Source organism: Amphiura filiformis, chromosome 17 (assembly GCF_039555335.1).
Source record: "Amphiura filiformis chromosome 17, Afil_fr2py, whole genome shotgun sequence".
In the NCBI taxonomy this organism is placed as follows: Eukaryota; Metazoa; Echinodermata; class Ophiuroidea; order Amphilepidida; family Amphiuridae; genus Amphiura; species Amphiura filiformis.
In genome coordinates this window covers 49,210,918-49,230,710 of record NC_092644.1, presented here as the reverse complement: position 1 = coordinate 49,230,710, position 19,793 = coordinate 49,210,918, and the positions used below count along the sequence as shown (strand labels likewise).

The 19,793-nt window shown below is 37.0% G+C and overlaps 1 protein-coding gene across 1 annotated transcript; it reads right to left on the bottom strand.

Moving 5' to 3' along the window:
• Positions 1-957: 957 nt before the first annotated feature.
• Positions 958-17,205, bottom strand: LOC140137258 (uncharacterized). The gene is made up of 4 exons (XM_072158905.1): positions 17,196-17,205; positions 14,892-15,857; positions 9,459-10,590; positions 958-1,943 (listed from the first exon to the last, which is right to left on the bottom strand). Exons 1-4 carry the CDS (start codon positions 17,203-17,205, stop codon positions 974-976), a joined length of 3,078 nt encoding a protein of 1,025 aa, XP_072015006.1. The 3' UTR covers positions 958-973.
• Between the last annotated feature and the right edge of the window lie 2,588 nt (positions 17,206-19,793).

The following is a 19,793-nucleotide window of genomic DNA, read 5'->3' as shown; positions in this document are numbered from 1 at the left end:
ACACAAGGGGTCTGTGAGTGAATGTCTCTGATTTTAGAATTTAAGTCCCAATTTATGTCATGGGGGGCTATCACTGTCAAAACATTCAAAAATTGAACAATGTCTCAAAAAAACAATCAAAGGTGTCAAAAACAAACAAAGGTCTAAAAAAAGGAAACAAAGGTCTCAAAAAACATACATAAGTCTCAAAAACAAACAAAAGTCTCAAAAACAAACAAAAGTCTCTAAACACAGAAAGTCAAAAACTTTTTGGTCCCCCCTCTTTTAAGGTCCAAAACGTTTTTAGCACCCTACTTTTTCACCAGCCCCCCCCACCAAGGTATTTATGAACACTCCCTAAACCCATCTATGGTCAAAATGAATACTGCAATTATTTTAAAAGCACTTTTTAGGCACACAATTTGCCGATTCAAGTCATTTACCGAGCTGTTTCAAACGTGCGGTTTCAAATCTGTTTTAATCTCCTATTAAAAGGGCATTCCGTGATCCACAGCCTCATCCCCCCACTTTACTCAAAAAAAAAAGATTTTTATACCACTGGAAACCTCAGGCTACATGTGTATGTACCAAATATTTCTTGCAGATTAATTCGTTTAGCAAAAATACTGTCAAATTTGAATTTTGTTCTGGTGTACGAATTTCGTTCTTGTGTACTAGAACAGGGCTGTCAACTCTCACACATTAGCCATGAGTCTCAGGCATTTGGTAATTTTCTCAGTCTCACGAAAAGGTAGTACTTATACTGTAAAAGTCAATATTTTCGCGAGAAGATATTTTCGCGATTTTGAAGATTTTGTCAATTGCGCGAGAATTAAATTTTGCGGTTTTGATATTGATACAATAGAAACCTTATGCAAAAGGTTATTTTCGCGAGTTTTTATTTTCGCGATTTTATGTCCACTCTCGAAATTCGCGAAAATAAAAAGCTCGCGAAAATTTCTACTTTTACAGTAATCTCACGCCTAGGTAGTAATTACCACTTGAATGGTTTATCACCAGTGTGAATGCTTGACATGTGTTGTGTCAAATAAGATTTCCTTGCAAAACACTTGCCACACTCAGTGCATTGAAATGGTTTATCACCAGTATGAACAACTGCGTGTCGTGTCAAATCTGCATTTCTTGCAAAACGCCTGTCACACTCCGTGCATTGAAATTGTTTATCACCAGTGTGAACTGGTGTGTGTTGTGTCAAATTTGACTTCTGTCTAAAACACTTGCCACATTCCATACACCGGAATGGTTTTTCGCCAGTGTGAATGCGTGTGTGGCCTGCCAAATTTGATTTCCTTGCAAAAGACTTGCCACACTCTGTGCACTGGAATGGCTTATTATCTCCAGTGTGAATGCATTTGTGTGTTATCAAATCTCCTTTCCTTGCAAAACACTTACCACACTCTGTGCATGGAAATGGTTTATCACCAGTGTGAACTATTGTGTGTCGTATCAAGTTTGATTTCCTTGAAAAACACTTGTCACACTCCGTGCATTGAAATGGTTTATCAACAGTGTGAAATCTTGTGTGTCGTGTCAATTCTGTCTCCCATTTAAAACACTTGCCACATTCCATGCATAGAAATGGTTTCTCAGTATGAATGCGTATGTGTCTTGTCAAATTTGATTTCCACATAAACCACTTCCCACATTCCATGCAATGGTATTTTTTATCACCTGTGTCAATTCCTGTATGTTTCGTTAAATGTGTCTTCGCAACAAAACATTTCCCACTCTGAGTGCACTGAATTGGTTTATCACCAGCGGTTTGTTGTATCTGCACATGAAATATCCCCCGATGCCTTGTCTGGTGTCTTCTTTTGTGTTTTCTGTACTGATCAAAACAGTGCCACCATCGGTTGCAGTAATGACAACGGAAAGTTTGTAACTTGGAAGTCGTCTCCATTGCAAGTAATGTGATATCTAATGTAAACAAAAAATCCAGGAATTATAAATTAAGAAATTTGGGATGGTTTTCTTTTTAAATGCTGATATCATTGGATTCATACTATTTCCCCAATTGTGTATATAAAAGGATCCAGCTCCCAGTTCCGGCTAGGATTCTGAAGAATGTGCTGAAGAACTTGCACCAATCCTATCAGCATATCATTTACTTCATACCAGTGATCTACCACCTGGTAGGCTTGTCTCATATGTCCAGAGATGCCAATCTTCCGATTTTAATCGAATTATCCAAAAAATCTGATTTTCTGTGGGGTTTGTTTCAAAAATATTTTTTGGCCAAAAAGCAAGTTAGGCCCTAAATTACTTGTTATTCAAGGTTGGAAACCACAGAAATACTGCTACAAAAAATTGCCAATTTTATTTTACAAAAGTTGGATAAAGTTGTACATTTTGATTACTTTTGCTTCTATTGAACAGTCAGGAACATATTGAATTAGTATACATTGCTGGCTGTTCAGTAGAAGTAAAAGTAATTAAAATGTACAACTTTATCCAACTTTGTAAACATAAATTGGCAATTTTTTTAAGTAGCAGTATTTCTATGGTTTCCAATATTGAATACAAAGTAATTTACGGCATATAACTTGCTTTTTTTGCCAAAAATATTTTTTGAAAATTTAACAAAAAAATAGAGGGGGCCAAAAATTTGATGAATCATCGTTTTTATATTGCACATTATATATATCCATTTCAGCCACATAAGCCATGTTATTAGACCAAAAAATACTTTGGAGAAAGTCTCTCATGTACAAAAGTATAGGAAACTGAACATTTAAAACCACTTTTTTGGGATGAAGGAAGCATTTTTTCAAAAAAGTCTAAAACAGGTTTTTATGTTAAAAATGGCCTTGCCAAAATTGCCTAGGCTTAAGTACCTAATTTGCATATTTTATGGTATAATTATGAGAAAACAAGCCTTGAAGAATATTACATGTATAATAGATAGTCTTCAAGACTGTTAGGCTTATTTTCTCAAAATAACCTTATTTTCTAATCCATTTGAATGTAATTTTACCCTCAGAAATGGTGTCTCCTGCAGTGTAAAATGTGAGAAACCCTATGGCTTCAAGGGGCTTTGCCCCAGGACCCCACCAGGGGCCCTTAAGCGACCCCATGCCGTATGATGCGAGAGCTCCACTCGCTTCGCTTGTTACGCTTCACCAATTTTCAGATTTTTTGGCAATGAGTCATTGGCATCTCTGTATGTCACCCATTCATCAAATAGGAAATGTTCTCCTAACATCTACATGCAGACCTCAGTAGAGCAAGAGCAGCATCTTGAGAGGACACTTTCTAATTTGCATATTGTGATGTGCCCTGAGTAATTTGATTTAATTTAATTATTTAACTTTGTTTACAAGCTGAAAGTATTTCATGAGATGGGAAACCCCCTTGTACGTGCAAGATCAGGGGCGGACTGGTGGTTTTAGACGGCCGTGGCAAATTTATTAAGACCGGCCCTATTACTCAAATAGAGCGCAGCAAGCGAAGCGGCGTGGCGACTAGCATATGGGGTCCAGGGGCCCGTAAGAGGCCCCTGGTAGGGTCCAGGGGCAAAGCCCTGGTGGGGTCCAGGGCGAAGCCCCGGACAACTAAGGGTTTTAGCTATTCTAGGGGTCAGGAAGCCCGGATTTGACAACGATTTCTGAAGCCAAATTCCATTTGTACAGACTTGAAATATTCTTTATCCATTGTCACTCACTTGCAATAATCAAGATCAAACCAACATTTATTCAATTTATAAGTAGTGTGCATGTTTTATGTTTTGACTCATTTGCACACATAGAATTAGGCCTACATCTTTGCAGAACTGTGTTATCATATCGTGAGTATATTCAATCATTAAAAGGCAAATGCTAAATTGCTAAACATTGTTTAGGCCTACTGGGTAAAGGTTAATAGCAACTTTTTTAAACTAGTGTGATTTGGTAGTTCACAGCATCTAGCTTAATGGTAGTGAGCTTTGGCAAAATTGCATTGATCATTTCATAGCGAGCGTGATAAAACTCCACAGTGGCGTAGATTTGTTTTTGACATTGGGGTTGGAAAAATATTCTTGAAATAGCACCTTTTGGCGACATTATAAGTTTATTGTACAAATGCGCGTGAAGCGCTGAGACATTTTTATGGCGTATTGAAGCTAAACTGGTGATGATGCAGTGGAATAAATTCACGAAGCGCTTGAAGAAATTGACACTTTTAAGGCTAAAATGGCCAAATATGAGATTGATTTGGTCAGAAACTCACATAGGCCTACAGGTGTCATCATGGGGGGCTTGTATGGACCATCCCCCTTTTAAAATACTGGGGGGATTTGATCCCCCATCCCCCGGGATCTACGCCTATGAGTTGAAACATCAAAAGGGAAAGAAATGGTTTGAGTATTGAACTGAGTAATGTGGCTGTAAGTATTATGTAATGTAATCCTTGCATTACAAGGAGCACCCCAGCCCAGAGGTTTTCGAATGATGGTCTAGCCGTGCTAGTTTTGATAGCTGATGGTGGTCCAAAGGGCCAAAGGCCTGAGCTGGAGGGGGTACCGTATACTCACTAAAATGAGTGAAGCGATGTGCGTGCAGTGCGGCCACAACCCACATTAACCCCCATTTTTCAACTCCCTCTCACTCAATGACCACTTTTTTACTTTTTATTTTACTGAATTACTGAACTCCGAGTCCTCACTCAATGACCCCTATTTTTTCTTTTCCTGTCACAAAAAGACCTCCCTTTGTAAAGAATTTTTGACAAATTTCTGGTAGTCTTTCACCGTTGTTTCTCAAAAAAATCCCATTTTGACGACTTTTGAAAAACAATTATCAAAAATGTGTCAACTTTTATATTTTGACCCAAATTTTGTCCCAGTCTAACTGAAAGAACCCCTTTTGAGGCCTCCTTACTGAATGACCCCTTGGTTATATGGCCAAGCTCTCACCAAAGACCCCTATCATGCCTATAGCATGTATAGTTTCGAACTGGTGTCCCATTTCCGCACATCCCCGTCACTTCGAAAGTCGAGTGCCTATAGGCCTATCAGTCCCTATTTCTACAGGCCTTAGGCCCTATCACTATGCAGCCGACAAACAGCGGGCACACTGTGTAGTGTAGGCCCTTATATTACCCATCCCCTCAATGATCCCCCTCTTTTCTTCTCTTTTCCATTCTTTCTCCTATGTCTGCCTATATACCAAATGCATGCTCATATCGGCCCTAGCCTCATTCCGCAGCCGCAATGAAATACCAATATTCCATTGACAGCCAGCCCAATATTTTGCTGTTGGCTTAAAATTTAAAATTTTTACTGTATCGCATCTAGAGTATTGGCCTTTTGCTGTGTATACGGTCTAGAGAGGCGATTCAAAAGGCCATTTGTAGGTGATGCCGCGACGGTGTACTAGTGACCGGCCTCGGCCTATAATAGCTTAGTGTTAGGGCCTATACCTTAAGCCCTAGGGCCTATGTCTTAGGCCGTACGCCTTCGGCTCTCGGACCTATGCCTCGGGCCCTAGGGCCTATATGTCTTAAGATACTCCTTCCCCATTCTCTCCCCTTTTCTTCTATTTTCCCTTTCTTTCTCCTCTTTTCCTTTTCTCTTTCTTTTTCCCCCTTCTCCTTTCTTTTCCTTTTTCTTTCTTTTTTTTTTTTTTTGAGCAACCGGCCCTGAGCGGCCCAGAACCAAGCGGCCCATGTGGCGATCGCCACAACGCCACAGTGGCCAGTCTGCCCCTGTGCAAGATAATGGTGTGGAAAGTCGTTTTGGAATTCCCCCAAATTATTGTAAACAAAGTCAGAGCTATGTTTGGAACTTGGAAAGCCCCAGTTCATTATTGCACCATCAGGAAAACCCCCCAGGAAGTGATGTAATGTGAAAGGTGAATGTGTATAATTAATATTGGGAAATCCCAAGATTGCAGCAATGTTGTGAAAATGTGATTGAAGTAATGGTTTATTAATAGATGATGGGATTTTTTGCATGAGTACTGATATAAAAAGCTGAAGGCTTTTGTTGGGACTTTACAGAATGTCATGTGAGATTGAAAACTCCACATGTGTGTGATGGTCTTCGTGCTTCAAAAAAGAAGTACATTTAACCAGTTTATATAGCCAATAATTGAGCTAATTTTAATACAGCAACGAAGAAGACAGCGAGCACACAAAAGTGCTCTTCCTCATCAAAGGATTAAAAGTTCTTCTGTCAAATTGCTGGAGTTTGCTGGGTTTGTGAAGGCCACGCATCTGTCAAAAAACAGCGGAGCTGTGTTAAAGAAACCTGTTCCTGGAAAAGAGTGATTGGTGAAAGAAACACCATTTTGGAGGAAGCAGCGCAAGGAGTTAAATTTGGAGAACTGTGCAAGGAGTTTAGCATAGGAGAAAGCAGCGCAAGGAGATATATTCGTGGAGATAGCAGCGCAAAGGAGATTGGAGGAAGCATCATCATTTTCGTATGAGGATTTTATACGCAAGGATTTATAAATGCAAGTGTACTATGGACTTCTCTGATTTTCAGGGACAAGTGAATAAGGATATATTACATCAGTCGTCCAGAACATTGCAAGAACTCTAGAATCACCAACAAGAAGACCGCTGGTTAAGTACCTATAGAATAAAACTGATTGTGTGATTTTATTGTAATTGTTGTTATATGTACCAAGCATACTTTGTTTTCAATTAAAGACTTAGATTATGTTAGCTTAATCAAACAGTGTATTTGTGTTGTGCATTCGTGTGAGTTCGGGTAAAAGGTGATTTTGACCTTGAGTCAAATACGACTCGTAACAAAATGCTTTCTTTATATTAATTAGTTCATTACAATGAATCATTTGTATGGAAAGTGATTCTTGGAGACCAAGGTGAGGTGAGGGAGGGGGTGGCAATATTCTCATTTGTGACCATCCAGCACAACTGAGCCCTGAAGTCGCCAATCATCATTTTTGAGATATTCAACCAAAATATTCTGCTTGAAATTAGCTTTAAAATGATGTATATCATGTCTATAGTACCTGACTGACATTTTAGTGAAAAATCAATAAAACAGTCAATAAATCCTTTGATTCCTATTGTTTATTGTTAAGTTCAATGGAGCATATCTCAATAGTGGCACTGGCGACATCCGGGCTCAGTTGTGCTGGATGGTCACATTTCTGGGCCCCCGCCCATCCCAGTACAGGGGGAAAGAGAGAAAGGAGATGGGGAGGGAAGAAGGAGGGGGAGAAAGGAGAGAGAGGGAAATCCCTCCATATAGGTGCAGTTTTGGGCTATAAATTATTATCAGTATACACATAGAGACAAGGATGGGTAAAACAAATTAGGCAGGCGCTGAAATGCAAATTATACAAAGCAACTTTAAAAAGCAGGTAAATTGGACAAATAAAAATAAACATGGTAAATTGCACATATTTAGCAGCATTTCTGCTCATTTATCACCATTTTGAAGAATTAAGCACAGATTTCCTGTGTTTTGACAGATTTTGTGGCGATTTCTGCTGATCACAATTTGAAAAAATCTGTTTAAAATTTTTTTTTAAACCATACCAATGTATTGCTCTCAATATTCAGAAAAAGTTTGAGTTTGAGTCTAGTTTGATGTGTCTCAGTTCCTTTGGCAAAAATGAATCAAACTGAGCTTCATTGTTTTGGATGTTTTGTTACATAAGTAATGTCACAAAATTTTGATCTTATTTTTGGTTATCATGGTTACCAAGGTAACAAACCAACTAAGAACTGTACATCATAGATACTTTTTATGAATCCATATGATGAGAGAAATACAATGGTATGGTTTTTATTAACACAAAGAAAGTAAAAAATTCCATGTTCAGGTTCTTGTTTAATATAAGTAGTTTGATGTTTCTTAATGTTTTACCCTACGATTTGTTCTGATAGAAGCCAAACATAGCCTATTTCACCCTGTTTTATTTTGCCATTAAACTTTGGTACCCTAAGCAAGTATTTTGCTTGGAATTTGTGTATACCCTTTTCCCTGATTTTTTTTTTTTTTTTCACCTTAAACAGGTACAGCGCTGTACTTGCCCAATGCTAAAAAACAACCCTCCTTACTCTTTTTTTTTTTTAAACGAGCATGGTGTCCACCTTGAAATACAAGTCCTCCCCCCCCCCAGCTAGACTATTGTAGCCTATGTCTATGCATGTAAAGAGCTGTCAAAGTAGATGCATGGATATTGTGGGATGATATGTGACGTGTCATGTCAAAAGGAGACACTTTTGGGCAGGTTATGAATTTTGAGGTTTTTACATATCTTAAATATAGAGATATTTTGCTCCACAATGCCGTTTTCTCCAATGAAATCGGATATTCCTAAGAGAAGATATTGAGTTCGGAAGTTATGGTTTTATAAAATTGGAAATTGAGATATCGGCCTTTAAAAATATTATTGACAATGTTGAGAGTAGGAATTAACTTGAAAAATGTCTCAAAAAATACAGGATGCCAGTTATATTCCGGTCTGAAACTATTAGACAATATTTTTAACACTAATAACATCACAAATTCACAACAAACCCAAATTGTGAAAAAATCACCCACCGGCAGATTTTTGGCCATTTCTCCATTTACGATCCTGCCCAAAAGTGTCTCCTTTTGACATGACACGTCACATATTTATTATTTCCTTGAGTGGTGAAACAGGTGTTGTGTCCTGGATTCTCTTTTGTTATATTAAATATATTGATTGAGGAATTCACTGCAGATGTAGTGATGTAACAGTATTAATTACCATAGCAATAGGTGAAAACTATTTTTGATTGTATTACCCTGCACTAGACATGTGCTACAACTCTGCATTTTAAAAAAATGGGCATAAAGACTTGAATCGTAATTCTATGGAAAATTCACATTATGCAGGGTCCATGTATGTTCAACTTGCACATGATCGAGCTGTACAAATAGTGTCTTTGAAAAGAGCGGTATTGTATTCAATCTATGATTGCACAGTACAGACATGACAGGCGACAAGTGCAGCCTACTTATAGTGCAGGGCAATACATTCAAAGATTGTTTTCACCTATCGCTATGGTAATTACTCCTGTCACATCACTACTTCTACAGAGAATTGTGTCTGGTTTCTGATTGGAACGTATTGTCAATAAGAAGGGATTTTTATGCTCAGCTGTGTTACAAAATTTGGCAATGCTATATGACATCTCACATCAACAGTAAACCCATCTAGGGTAAAAATTAATATATGCTACATTTATTTTCAAAGGCACTTTTTGGCACACAATATGCCGATTAAGTCATTTACCGAGCTGTTTCAAACTTGCAGTGTCAAACCTGTTTTGGTATTATTAGTCTATACTCCTATTAAAGTGAAGTATGCAAACTAGTATTCACTTTCTTTACTTCTATACTACAATTATTTTTAAAAGCACTTTTTAGGCGCACATTTTGCAATTTGAATATGTTGTTGAATACATTTCTAAACTTACACAATTTGGACAAATGGAAAACATGGATGAGTTGGGTGGAATTGAAGAGTATTTACCCTGAAAATGGTTTATCACCAGTGTGAATGCGTGACGTGTGGCCTGTCAAATGCGATTTCCTTGTAAAACACTTGCCACACTCTGTGCACTGGAATGGTTTTTCACCATTGTGAATGCTTGACATGTGTTGTGTCAAATGAGATTTCCTTGCAAAACACCTGTCACACTCAGTGCATTGAAAAGGTTTATGACCAGTGTGAACAAGTGTGTGTCGTGTCAAACATGCCTTCTGGCTAAAACACTTGCCGCATTCCATGCACTGGAATAGTTTATCACCAGTGTGAATGCGTGTGTGTTGTGTCAAATGTGATTTCCTTGCAAAAGACTTGCCACACTCTGTGCACTGGAATGGTTTATATCCAGTGTGAATGCGTTTGTGTTGTGTCAAATCCGATGACCTTGCAAAACACTTGTGACACTCAGTGCACTGAAATGGTTTTTCACCAGTGTGAATGCGTTTGTGTTGTGTCAAAATTGATTTCTTTGCAAAACACTTGTCACACTCTGTGCACTGGAATGGCTTATTATCTCCAGTGTGAATGCATTTGTGTTTTGTCAAATCTCCTTGTCTTGCAAAGCACTTGCCACACTCTGTGCATGTGCATGGAAATGGTTTATCACCGGTGTGAATGCTTGTGTGTCGTATCAATTCTGTCTTCAATCTAAAACACTTGTCACATTCCATGCACCGGAATGGTCTATCACCAGTGTGAATGAGTTTGTGTTGTGTCAAATTTGATTTCCTTGCAAAACACTTACCACACTCTGTGCATGGAAATGGTTTATCACCAGTGTGAACAAGTGTGTGTCGTGTCAAATCTGATTTCCATGCAAAACACTTGTCACACTCAGTGCACTGAAATGGTTTATCAACAGTATGGAATCTTGTGTGTCGTGTCAATTCTGTCTTCGATCTAAAACACTTGCCACATTCTATGCACTGAATTGGTTCATCACCAGCGGTTTCTTGTATCTGCCCAGGAAATATCCCCCGATGCATACGCCTAATTGTCTGCAGGTGTCTTCTTTTGTGTTTTCTGTACTGATCAAAACAGTGCCACCATCGTTTGCAGTAATGACAGGAAAAAGTTAGTAACTTGGAAGTCGTCTCCATTGCAAGTAATGTGATATCTAATATAAACAAAAAATCCAGGAATTATAAATTAAGAAATTTGGGATGGTTTTCTTTTTACTATGTACTGCAAAATGGGGACTTTATCCATATGCAGGTGTGTCTTAAGGGGTTGTGTGTCCCCCTGGTATTTAAAAAATTGACACCATTTTGTGGACCATTTTGACATTATTGTTGTTATCATTACCGTACCTTAAAAAATAAGTGTTGGCTATTAGGTGTCCAAAAAAATAAGCCAAAATGGCCACCTCAATTTATGTCATGGGGGCTATCACTGTCAAAACATTAAAAAAATTGAACAATATCTCAAAAAACAATCAAAGGTCTCAAAAAACAAACAAAGGTCTCAAAAAAGGAAACAAAGGTATCAAAAAACATACATAGGTCTCAAAAACAAACAAGTCTCTAAACACAGAAAGATCTCAAAACAACAAGCAAATGTCTCAAAAAAACAAATAAAGGTCTCAAAAACAAATAAAGGTCTCAAAAACAAATAAAGGTCTCAAAAACAAGGGTCTCATGAACAAATGTCTCAAAAAACAAATAAGGGTCTCAAAAAACAAAGGTCTCAAAAACAAACAAGGGTGTCAAAGTTTTGAGTTATTTGAGATCTTTCTATGTTTTTGAGATCTTTCTATGTTTTTGATTCATTGTTTGAATTTTTTGAGACATTCTTGTAATGAAATGGTTTATCACCAGTATGTGTATGTGTATTGCCAAACCTGATGCTCCACTTGCCACACTCTTGTGTATTAAGGGCTCTGATATCAATGTTTTCACATGTTTTGTGGGACCTGGGAGCATAATAAGGCACACCAATTGCATTTTGAATACAAGGTACTACATGTAGTATGTCCCGATGATATCGATTAATTTAGATTTTTTGAAATACATGATTTTAGGTAGATCTTTGGGGGGAAATTATCTTCATGAGAGGTCAACATATGATGGACAGCTTTTCCTCCCAGTTATATACACTTTATGCATTATCATTAGGTTTACTTTGAGGACTGTTAAATGTCAAAAATATAAAAAAATCAATTTTTAATAATTTGTCATATTAGTATTATATCGCAAATTTCATATTTGATATTTTAGCAGGACATTCCTCATATTCAGAATACAATTAGCTGTGTCTGGTGTGCTATCAGGACCCACAAAAAATACTGTGCTAATCTGTCCTCAAATTTGATGCAGGCAACCACTTTAAAAACACTTCTGAAAATAAATATCACAGGAAAAAAATTCATAGTGCTCCTAGTTTAGTAACATGTAGTTTTATTCTGGGCCAAAGGGAAACACTTTGCTGCACAATGCATGTTTTTGTATCACATTCATGCAATCGCTCATTTTTTTCAGATTCAATTCATTTTGGAAATCTTACTACATGTATTTATATTAATTTGGGGAATGTGTTGTTAACATATTAGAGAAATAATTTCAATATGCATCATTGGAATAAATGGTTCATGATTTTTAATGACTTAGTAGTAGTAGTAATGTTTATTTTATTTCATATCACAGCCGTAAGGCTGAATTACGTGGAAACTTACAATTTTAAAACACATCAAAAATATATGATATTATATACAACAATCAAAATTACAATATTTATATTACAAAATTTCATAAAAGTCAACACAATGGCATATAAAAACAATGATTGGGGCTGAATGAATTAAGTTAGCAGGACAGTCCTGGGCAGGTAATAATTATGAAAAACCGCTAATTATTCAATGAAGTAATAAAAAATGGGATGGGGCTACCCTGGAAGCGCAAAGTTCTGGCAAAAAGCTGGGACAATTTGTCAGCATTGCGTGAGGGTGCGACCATGGACTCTGCCCCTGACAGGGAAAAGTAAATCATTTGTTCTGGAATTATTTGGGAACAGAGAGAGTCCAGATCACAATCACTCAGTGCTTCAGAATAAGATGTGAAATTCCTGCCCAGGACTATCCTGCAAGCTCTTCTCTGCAGCTGTTCAAGTGATTTAGATTGGCCAGCAGTTAAAGATGAGTGCCATGCTATGTCAAAATACTCTAAAACAGGTCTTTGTATACCATAATAAGCTCCTGATGGTTAAAACCACCAAAAACACCATGGCTGTCATAAGTAAAACAATTATTTATTTTCATTGTAGCTCATTGTTAAGCCATATTTTGTATACATGTAGTTGCAATAACATCCCACTATCTCCAAGGACCACTATACCTAAAGTTCGCCATCTCTAAACATGCTAAAGTTCATTATCACTTAGGCTACATGTATTATAATAGGTCCTATTCCTAAGGTTCAACATTACTAATTACAAATAAGGTTCTTTACTTCTAAGGATCACTAATTTCAAATAAAGTTTGCTCAAATATCAAATAAGGTTCACTATCTCAAATTTCAAACAAGGTTTGCAAAGGGTAGCTTATGCAGCAATTTCAAAGTTAAATCTTTAAAAAAAAACCCAAACCAATGTATTGCTCTCATCATATATATTCAGATAAAGTATAGTTTGAGTCTAGTTTGATGTGCCAAACCATATTAATGATTAATTACCATAGTGATAGGTGAAAAATAGGTGTATTGCCCTGCACTTGACATACGCTGCAACTCTGCATTATCAAAAAATAGGAACAAAGACTTGGATCGTATTAAATGCTATGATGGAAATTTCACATTATGCAGGGTCCATGTATGTTTCACTTGCACATGATCGAGCTGTACAAATAGTGTCTTTGAAAAGAGCGGTATTGTATGCAATCTATGATTGCACAGTACAGACATGACGGGCGACAAGAGCAGCCTACTTATAGTGCAGGGCAATACATTCAAAGATCGTTTTCACCTATCGCTATGGTAATTACTCCTGTCACATCACTACTTCTACGGAGAATAGTGTCTGGCATCTGACTGGAACATATTGTCAATAAGAAGGGATTTTTATGCTCAGCTGTGTTATTAAATTTGGCAATGCTATATGACCTCTCGCATCAACAGTAAAGCCATCTAGGGTAAAAATGAATATATGCTACATTTATTTTCAAAGGCACTTTTTGGCACACTATTTGCCGATTAAGTCATTTACCGAGCTGTTTCAAACTTGCAGTGTCAACCTGTTTTGGTATTATTAATCTATTATTAGCCTATTAAAGTGAAGTATGCAAACTAGTATATGAAGAGCTTTGTTTCAAAACCCCTTACATCCACTTTTGGCTGAAATTGAGTTATTGACATGACATTATAGTGTGGGTAAAAATACACATTTTGGTGGTTGATTGTTTGACCTTCATACCACTTTCCCTTCCGGAGATATGGTATATTTCCCGTTTGGGAAATCTTAGGGAACTTCCGGAAATCTGAACATAAAATGAATATAGAATTGTTTTGTTTTAATTTTTTTATGTATACTAGTATTGTAGCATGGAATGTTCTTTACCTATTAAAACCAAAGGGAACTGTTTTTGGGTCACTATTTTGAAAAAATAATTCTAATTAACAAAAGGTGTAGCTTCGAAATACTCAAAAATGCCATTTTCCTAATTTAATTAAAATTCATAATTAAAAAAGTAAATGAGATATTTCGATTTTTCTTTTTGATTTTGAAAGCATTAGTCAAGTTACATAAAGTAGTGCAAACAAATGGGCTCAAATATGATTGCAAAGGTGGTTTCTAGAAAAGGGGTAAATTTGTTTTGTTGCAAAAGCCCTTACATCCACAAAAGGCACGATATAAAAGATATAATAAAATAAATAGGAAGGCTTCAAAATTGTACCAAACCTATTCTTTTAGTTTCTATTCATCAACACTTTATCCAAACCCAAAATGAATCAAATCGAACCAGTAATACTTGCACAATTAAAAAAAGCTGTTTTTCTCAAAAAGTCAAAAGTGGATGTAAGGGGTTTTGCAACAAAGCTCTTCATATACTACAATTATTTTTAAAAACATTTTTTAGACACACATTTTGCAATTTGAATATGTTGTTGAATACATTTGTAAAGTTACAAAATTTGGAAAAATGGAAAACATGGACAAGTTTTGTGGAATTGAAGAGTATTTACCCTGAAAATGGTTTATCACCAGTGTGAATGCGTGACATGTGGCCTGTCAAATGTGACATCCTTGTAAAACACTTGCCACACTGTGTGCACTGGAATGGTTTTTCACCAGCGTGAATGCTTGACATGTGCTGTGTCAAATGAGATTTCCTTGCAAAACACCTGTCACACTCAGTGCATTGAAAAGGTTTATGACCAGTGTGAACAAGTGTGTGTCGTGTCAAACATGCCTTCTGGCTAAAACACTTGCCACATTCCATGCACTGGAATAGTTTATCACCAGTGTGAATGCGTGTGTGTTGTGTCAAATGTGATTTCCTTGCAAAAGAATTGCCACACTCTGTGCACTGGAATGGCTTATCTCCAGTATGAATGCGTTTGTGTTCTGTCAAATCCGATTTCCTTGCAAAACACTTGTGACACTCAGTGCACTGAAATGGTTTTTCACCAGTGTGAATGCGTTTGTGTTGTGTCAAATCCGATTTCCTTGCAAAAGACTTGTCACACTCTGTGCACTTGAATGGCTTATTATCTCCAGTGTGAATGCGTTTGTGTTTTGTCAAATCATCTTTCCTTGCAAAACACTTACCACACTCTGTGCATGGAAATGGTTTATCACCAGTGTGAACAATTGTGTGTCGTGTCAAATTTGACTTCCTTGCAAAACACTTGTCACACTCGGTGCATTGAAATGGTTTATCAACAGTATGGAATCTTGTGTGTCGTGTCAATTCTGTCTTCAATCTAAAACACTTGCCACATTCCATGCACTGGAATGGCTTATTATCTCCAGTGTGAATGCGTTTGTGTTTTGTCAAAGCTGCTTTTCTTTCATAACACTTGTTGCACTCTGTGCATGGAAATGGTTTATCACCAGTGTGAACAATTGTGTGTTTTGTCAAATTTGATTTCTTTGCAAAACACTTGTCACACTCCGTGCATTGAAATGGTTTATCAACAGTATGGAGTCTTGTGTGCCGTGTCAATTCTGTCTTCGATCTAAAACACTTGCCACATTCTATGCACTGAATTGGTTCATCACCAGCAGTTTCTTGTATCTGCCCAGGAAATATCCCCCGATGCATACGCCTAATTGTCTGCAGGTGTCTTCTTTTGTGTTTTCTGTACTGATCAAAACAGTGCCACCATCGTTTGCAGTAATGACAGGAAAAAGTTTGTAACTTGGAAGTCGTCTCCATTGCAAGTAATGTGATATCTAATATAAACAAAAAATCCAGGAATTATAAATTAAGAAATTTGGGATGGTTTTCTTTTTACTAGGGTACATGTAGGGAATATGAGAATGTTAAGCACATTTTGCTACTTTTCCAAAAAATTACTGTAAAAGTCAATATTTTCGCGAGAAGATATTTTCGCAATTTTGAAGATTTTGTTAAATGCGCGAGAATTAAATTTCGCGGTTTTGATATTGATACAATAGAAACCTACATGTAATGCAAAAGTTTTTATTTTCGCGATTTTATGTCCACTCGCGAAATTCGCGAAAATAAAAACCTCGCGAAAAATTCTACTTTTACAGTAAGTAATTCACACGAGACAAAGTTTGTTATTTGTTTTCCATATACTTTCAACTTTAATATGTCAAAAAATTAAGGTCAACCAACATTTGGTCAGGCAGATATATGCAACAAATGATGTCATCATAAATCGTCCCATATTCCCTACAGTGTAGGGAAAATGAGACACTATTGTCTGGACAACTTTTTTGTATTGCAAAGCTACTTTGAAGGAAAAATATTAGCAAGTCAACTATTTTCTTTGATTCTATGTGTATTTGACACGTTTGGGAAGTGTTTCGTGTTTTTTATAAGTCAGCCATTTTGACTGTCTCATATCCCCCTACACAAAGTGTTTAGTGGTTACTTTTTATAAGTCAGCCATTTTGACTGTCTCATATTCCCTACACAAAGTGTTTAGTGGTTACTTTTAATACCAGAAGTATTGCATTGTCCAGTAATATGTCATTCATTATAACTAAAATAACTTTTAATATAACATAAAACAAGTCAGCTAAGCAAATATACCACAAATCAATACCCGGAAGTAAATAAACCAGTCAGCCATTTTGACTGTCTCATATTCCCTACGGTCGTGTGTCTTGAGCTCGCCACCAAAAAAAGGTGGCGACGTTACATTTTGCAAAAGTCAACTCAAAACAAATGATGATATCTCTGTCAAGCAAGAAGTTATTGTCATGCTTGTGGTCTCATTTTATTGCTAAATAAAATGCACTTTCAACCCTGTAAAAAGAAATACTTGAACTTTTTTAATACTGACACTGTGCTTCATAGAATTCAGAATGGGCAGGGTGGCGGTGGTGGGGATGTGGTGGTGGGGATGTGGTACACACAAACTCTATGGGATTGGTATTTTTAGTGCGTAATCTGCTTCTGTAAAGGCTGTAAATTTCATTTGGACTCTATTTAGCATCTAAAAGACTCATGGCCTTACAGCTAAACAATTCTACTAATTGTTTTTAATCATTTATGATTGGTTTAGTCTAGAAAATGCAAACTTTTTCATACAAACGTACCTGTTGTCATATTAAACACTGTAGTAAGTAATGCAGATGTCTTCAAAATCTAAAAGTTACTGTAAAATTTTAATTACTAATCCTATCATAGTCAAAGTATAGATTTTCTGAAGGGAAATTTGACGAGAAATCTAAATATGGACATATTTTTTCTGTATGGGTTAGGGGGAAAATGTTTAGGTTTAAAATATGTTGAATTGTAAAAAATCTAACATACTTTGGGACACCCTATATTCGAGATTACCAAACAGCTGTGATTTTAGTTTCTTCCAAAGTCAGTTGGCTCTCCATATCCTCTAACCAAATGAATGTTGTTTACTTCCAGTTTATTACTGTAAGTTGGTAATAAGCAATGCATTGAGTGACCCATTTTTTATCAAAATCTTTTTTATTCCACCCTGTATAACTTGCAGGTCACCCTGTATAATGAGTTGAAATGTATATATTTGAATTGCTTATGCCTTCAGCTTTTCAAAATGTATACTATTGCTAGTTTAGGGTGATGATTGTCGAGATAATCTAATTAGAAACCCGGTTGGTGTAAAAATTCATAATATTTGTCATGTAACACTAAGGGTGGCGAGTTCAGGACACACGGCCCTACACAAATTATTGGTCACCATAGTGCAAAAAACGGTCTATGCACAATATACACTGTGTATTCAAAACACACACTGGTGTACGATAATACCAACCCCCAAGACTTCACAAAATGCATCTAATCTAGCTCCTGACATGTTACTATTTTCGCACCAGTACATTCTCTGAAAACCCTATTTTTACATCAGACCACTTTTTAGGTGGCATTTTTCTACCATGTCTACCCTTGTCAGTAAATTGGTGATTTTCTCAGCGAAAATGAATTGTGTGACTCAAATTCACGACAACAGCTATAGTATACGTAGCAACTGAACACTGTAGATGGCGGTATTTCAATCACTGAGTGATCTCACTTGACCACAGCGGGCTGGAAAAAAAGTGTCTCATATTCCCTACCGTCTCATATTCCCTACATGTACCCTATGTATACTGCAAAATGGGGACTTTATCCATATGCAGGTGTGTCTTAAGGGGTTGTGTGTCCCCCTGGTATTTGAAAAATTGACACCATTTTGTGGACCATTTTGACATTATTGTTTTTATCATTACCGCACCTTAAAAAATAAGTGTTGGCTATTAGGTGTCCAAAAAAATAAGCCAAAATGGCCACCTCTTGATCCAAGGGGTCTGTGAGTGAATGTCAGTGTTGTAGTCAAGACCTCTATGTCCGAGACCGAGAACAAGACCTGCCCGTCCGAGATCGAGACCGAGACCAAACCTTCCGAGACCAAGACCACCCCTTCCAAGACCGAGACCTCTAAGTTCCGAGACCAAGATCGAGACCGAGACCTTGGTTAAATCCCGGGGGATATTCAAGTTTGGTTTGAGTAGGGGTGTGCCGATGAGAATTTGAAAGGGAACCCATCATTGTACCAACTGTTCAAGAAATTTGGACCCGCAGTTTAACACTGTCTTAATTTTTACCTCAAAATTTTGGGAAAATTTCAAAAATGGTGGAAGCAAAATTAGGCTAGTGTGTGAAGGGCCATTGCTGGGAAGCACCAATGCACGAAGCGCGCAAAAATGAGCAATTTTATTACCATATTTGCGCCCAAAACGCAGTGTTTTTCGTGCTGAAAAGAAGATGCACACTGCACAGGGCAACTATTTGTTCATCTGTGGAGAATGTTCCGGATCCCCTTGCAAAAGTTAAGTGGGATCCTCGCGCACATCCGAACACCCCCACTTATGATTCATTTATAACTTTAATTACTTTTTATAACTTTATAAAATGATTTCTGTATCTTTATTCTTAACAATTACTTCAACATTCATTGAAAGTTAGGGCAAGGAATAAATAATGAACAACAACAGAAAATCATATCTTTTTCTTCAGGTCTCGACAGGTTTCGAAACAAAAAAACGTTCGAGACCGAGACTTTTGAGGTCCGAGACCGAGACTTTTGAGTTCCGAGATCGGGACCTTGACATCCGAGACCGAGACACTGCAAAACCAGGTCTCGAGATGGTCTTAAGACCCAGACCTGGTCTCGAGACCTACAACACTGGTGAATGTCTCTGATTTTAGAATCAAGTCCCAATTTATGTCATGGGGGCTATCACTGTCAAAACATTCAAAAATTGAACAATGTCTCAAAAAACAATCAAAGGTCTCAAAAAACAAACAAAGGTCTCAAAAAGGAAACAAAGGTCTCAAAAAAGGAAACAAAGGTATCAAAAAACATACATAGGTCTCAAAAACAAACAAGTCTCTAAACACAAAAAGATCTCAAAAAAACAAGCAAATGTCTCAAAAAACAAATAAAGGTCTCAAAAACAAATAAAGGTCTCAAAAACAAGGGTCTCATAAACAAATGTCTCAAAAACAAATAAGGGTCTCAAAAAACAAAGGTCTCAAAAACAAACAAGGGTGTCAAAGTTTTGAGTTATTTGAGATCTTTCTATGTTTTTGAGACCTTTGTTTGAATTTTTTGAGACATTTGTGTAATGAAATGGTTTATCACCAGTATGTGTATTGCCAAACCTGATGCTTCACTT

What these genes read in the sequence shown, in the direction of transcription:
- LOC140137258 (XM_072158905.1), bottom strand. An exon ending in ATTCCAGTGCATGGAATGTG is followed by an intron (nt 10,591 to 14,891) that starts GCAAGTGTTTTA and finishes TGTTTATATTAG; the next exon opens with ATATCACATTACTTGCAATG. An exon ending in GGTGATAAACCATTTTCAGG is followed by an intron (nt 1,944 to 9,458) that starts GTAAATACTCTT and finishes TCTTAATTTATA; the next exon opens with ATTCCTGGATTTTTTGTTTA.